General features: G+C 31.9%; 1 protein-coding gene across 1 annotated transcript; it reads left to right on the top strand.

Annotated features, from left to right (window-relative positions):
* The first annotated feature begins 281 nt into the window (after positions 1-281).
* Positions 282-2,624, top strand: LOC130670052 (uncharacterized). Its single transcript, XM_057473226.1, has 3 exons — positions 282-578; positions 669-1,170; positions 1,256-2,624. Exons 1-3 carry the CDS (start codon positions 450-452, stop codon positions 2,398-2,400), a joined length of 1,776 nt encoding a protein of 591 aa, XP_057329209.1. The 5' UTR covers positions 282-449; the 3' UTR covers positions 2,401-2,624.
* Positions 2,625-4,637: the final 2,013 nt, after the last annotated feature.

Below are 4,637 nucleotides of genomic sequence, written 5' to 3'. Positions count from 1 at the left end.
TACAATCATACGCAAGAAGAAACGGCGACGTGGCAAACTACCGCCAAAATGGCCACCAGAATTGATCGAACAATATGCGCACGCTCTTCATTTTTCACCACGTAAGCTTATTGTAGCCAATAGCTGTGTTCGCCTGTCCCTTCCTCTTGAATAATATGTTCGCGAAAATGGGAGAGTATGCAAATCTCGTTGCCGCGCATGTCTAAATTTCGTCAGTATATATAACCCTCCTCGACGGGAAGAAATCATTAATTCGAAAAAAATTGTCAAACATAGTTGTCACTATTAAATAAAATAATTATTTTTTACTTGTGCAAAAAAAGTGATCAGACAGCAGTCTTACAAATATTCGCTAATTCATTTATTTAGACATTATTATAAAATTAAAACGATTTAATTATTTTAAATTCGATTTCAAGTCAATTTAATAATTTAATTGTAAAAATTTAATGAAAATAATAACAATGATGTTGACAAAGAATATCGTTTTGATCACATTGTTCGTAAGTGTTTCGTGCTACGAATTAAAAAACTCCAATTCATCAACAAAAATCCCTCCTATCGCACACACAGATATGGTAACTAAATTATTATTGATTTATATACTGTAATTATTTATCCTATTGCTACGATTGATGTTTTTTTTCGTTTGTTTTTTTTTTCAACAGGCTCAACTTTTTGAACTTTGTTTTGCAAATACATCCAATCCGATCGCAATAACTGAAAATTTGGTAGAGACATTTCACAAAAATTTGCCCATTACAATGAAGGCGCCTGTCATTATCATCAACGAAAATTTCATCGCCAAAAAGATTCAGCTGTACTACCCAACTTACCCGATGTATATTTTATCGGTGTCGAGTGCTCAGGAGATGCACGAACTCTTGTCAAAATTGGTTTTTTCACCGTTATGGAGTCTGAAATCCCTATTTTTTGTGATCTTCGAATCCGAAAAACATTGCGAGCGATCATGGAAAATTTTCAACGAACTGTGGTTGGCTCAACTGTTATCATGTATCGTAGTGTGCTCTCCAACCGGTAATGAAACCAGTCTGTATACTTATAATCCATTCACAAATCGAGCACCCGATCCTTGGGTCGAAACTAATAGAAGTTGGCTCGACCGACGTAATCTACCATTGACCCTTTACAATCAATCTTTTTCAAACGGTAAATACTCTTTCTTATCATCATAATTATTATCATTATTACTATCTTAGCTAATAAACGACGAAAATATTCTTTATTTTTCCAGATTATAAAATATGCGAGACTGTCTTTTTCGATAAAACTAAAGTTCTTGATGGCTATCCCGTTAAAATCGGCTCACCAAACTTCAGAAAATCTACAAATTTAGATACCATGCTTGATTCTTTAAACATGACTCGACAAACAATACTCCTTGATTTCCATAATTTCACAAAGGTACTAAAACTACTATTCAATCGAAATTATGATTTGACACAATTTACCGTGGGCATTTCATATCCTGGTATTTTACACACGGTGCCATTTATGCAAGAATCATCTTTTATCTTTGTTACACAAAAGGCAAATTTTCAATCAGCATCTTATGAAATTGCAAATGTATTCGATATTAATGGAGCCATAGCGATAATATTTCTTCTTCTTCTAATTACCCTCTTGATTGTATTGCACAATAAGTATCAGATCGGATTGGCTGTTCTGGATGTCCTGAAGCTGCTGATGAGTATGGGAATCGATGCACCCCTTGACCGTCTCGCCATGAAAATCACCTTCTTCATGGGATTTTTGTTTGTTTTTTTATTTAGTCCATTGCTTGAGGGTCAATTATTTGCCGTATTAACTCGCCCGCCGACTTATAACATGGAGTCTCTTAAAGACTTGTACGATCATAAGTATCACGTATATTATATGTCGGGCCTCCGTAAATATATTTTAGGAGAGCAGTTATGGAAAACTGACGAGGATATGAAATACTTACACCCCATTCACGAATTGAACCCCATAGGCGATTGCGTGAAAAAAGTTATCGAAAATAATAGAGCTGCATGTATGGCTCAAGATTGGCAACTAATTGACTACGCTGTTAAACATAATTTGCATATAGCACAACGAGTCGTGCTGAAAACACCAGGTTTTTATCATACGCATCTATTTTGGGCTCTGATGGATCGCTTTTACCATGAATCGTTGAACCTACAAGAGTCAGGAATGAAAGTTTCCCCAACACGCCGAATAAAATCACGGAAGAAACTGAAAGCTAAAAATAGACATAGTAGAATCGTTGATTATCGAATAATTGACGCAGTAGATTTAACGAATTTATATGTATTTATGGCATTCTTCCAGTGTTTGGCAGTTATTGTTTTTGGTATTGAGTATATTATCGGACGTTATCGCCGTCCAAGACAATAAAAAATAAACATCCGTTAACTTAAAAAAATGTGTGTTATTAATAAAAGTGCAGTCGCGCGTGCTCGGCTTAATGAATTTGATCACTTGGATTGTCTATCGTTCACAAATTTTGACGTCAATTTACTTCAGTCAAATATTTCATCAATTATTAGCTTACACAATTTGTGAGTGTGAAATCAAACTTTTGACTATCGGTTGTTTATTCCATAATAATATTTATCAAAGTAACCACTTACATAATTTTTGTAAAATCAATTAAAAAATACGAAGAATTGTGATCAGTGAATAAAAACCAAAAAAAATGTGAAAACGCATTTTTTAATTATTTTTTTAATCCTATGTCATAAATATTATTTTTTTCAGTTATTGTTACTATGTCAAGTTTGTTTTTTCTGCTGATCGATTACTTTGAAAGTTATAATGGAGGGTCTAGGTTTCAGTCACGTGAAAGAAGAAATGGAGATGCGTTAAACTAAAAGCACAAACATGTTACACTATTGATCACAATATTTTTTGCAATTATATTTATGAGAATGGATCAAAAATATAATTTTTTTTTTTCACTGTCAGCTTTCAAAAAGTAAGTATATAGTAAAAATATATAATCACCCAAATTTTGAGCTCAGAAACTCGAGCTTGGAAAAAAAAAAATTGGGCAAAAATTCTTTTCAAATTTTTTTGTGCTACGGCAAACGCTACTATTTGAACAGAAAATTATTTTAATTTTATAAAAATATTTAATAAGAATTATATCTTAAAATATCAGTTTCGAGTGGTTTCTATTCATTGTTATCTCAAGGCTAATTATTGCATCAAATTTATTCGACAGAGATTATATCATTAATTTGATATTCAATTGATGGTTGTAAAGTTCGTTACTGCGAAGTGAACAGAAGTAAATCTAGCTTCGAAATAATCTTAGGTTACAAAGAAGAAGATTACGTCATTATTGTGTCGGCGATAGTTTTTTTGTCAACGAATCGACTTCAATTTATAAACTTTGAAAAAATATTTATCATAATTTACGAGTTATAAAACGCAGTATTAGTTTCTGTATTGATCAATACTGTTAGAAGTAATTATTAGCTCTAAGGCCATAGTCAGAAGCAAGAAGAACTGGCAATCCGTCGAACTAAAAGCAAATACATGTAATACTATTGATCGTCGCACATTTCAATTTGAGTTTACTTTTTAACTATTGCATTATGTGAATTATAAAACATAAAATCTATCTAATATTTAACGCAGGTTCCATAGTAATCGAATAGTAATAGTGAATTTGGTCTTTTTTCTATACGGAAATCGACCTTTAAAGTTGCGGCACCAGCCCAAATAGCGAGGAAGAGTATTTTGCTGTTGCTAGTTTTTGTTCCTAATGGTCCAATTAGTTGAAAAACAATTAATAGAAAGATATTTAACAATAAGCAAACTTATTGAATTTAGGCCCAACAAACAAGTAGCTTAGCCCTGGTTAAAAATACTGAGTAAAAAGGTTTAAAAATGATGAAATTCGAATTCTTTTGAATAATTTCAATTTTTTTGTTTGTATATATAGATATACAGTTTGCATGGAGTGGCCGCATCTCAATTTTTTCCAATCAGTATTTTTAACCAGGAAGAGTGACCGGCATTTTATACAAACTTACAAAGAAAAATAAATAGTTCTATTATAGAAATTTTTTTATTTATAAAATCGCAGTATTTATTACTATTATAAATATAAGTTTTTCCAGAACTGTATTTTTCATAAATCAATACTATTCTAGTCTACAATTCTATGCAAGAAGAAATGGCGACGTGTCAAACCAAAGCCAAAATGGCCACCGGAATTGATCGAAATTTATGCGCACGCTTTTCATTTGACCACGTAAGCTTATAGTAGCCAATAGCTTTGTTCTCCAGTCCCTTCTTCTCGACCAATATCTTTGCGAATATAGGAGACCATGCAAATATCGGTTCCGCGCATGTCGAAATTTCAGCAATATATATACTCCTTCCGGGCGAGAAGAAATTATTAAATCGAGAAAAACCGTCAAACGTAGTCGTCACTATTAAATACAATAATTATTTTTTAATTGCGCAAAAAAAGTAATCAGACAGCAGTCTTACAAATATTGGCTAATTCATTTATTTGGATATTATTTTAAAATTAGATCGATTTAATTATTTTAAATTCAATTTTGAAACAATTTAATAGTTTAATTATTGTAAAAATTTAATAAAAATAATAACAATGA

Source organism: Microplitis mediator, chromosome 1 (assembly GCF_029852145.1).
Source record: "Microplitis mediator isolate UGA2020A chromosome 1, iyMicMedi2.1, whole genome shotgun sequence".
Classification (NCBI taxonomy): Eukaryota; Metazoa; Arthropoda; class Insecta; order Hymenoptera; family Braconidae; genus Microplitis; species Microplitis mediator.
The sequence above is the reverse complement of the archived record's forward strand: the minus strand, read 5'-3'. Positions and strand labels throughout refer to the sequence as shown.

Coding starts and splice junctions, on each gene's coding strand:
- LOC130670052 (XM_057473226.1), top strand. CDS start 450: ATGAAAATAATAACAATGATGTTGACAAAGAATATCGTTTTGATCACA. Junction 579..668: donor CTATCGCACACACAGATATG/GTAACTAAATTA, acceptor TTTTTTCAACAG/GCTCAACTTTTTGAACTTTG. Junction 1,171..1,255: donor CAATCAATCTTTTTCAAACG/GTAAATACTCTT, acceptor TTATTTTTCCAG/ATTATAAAATATGCGAGACT.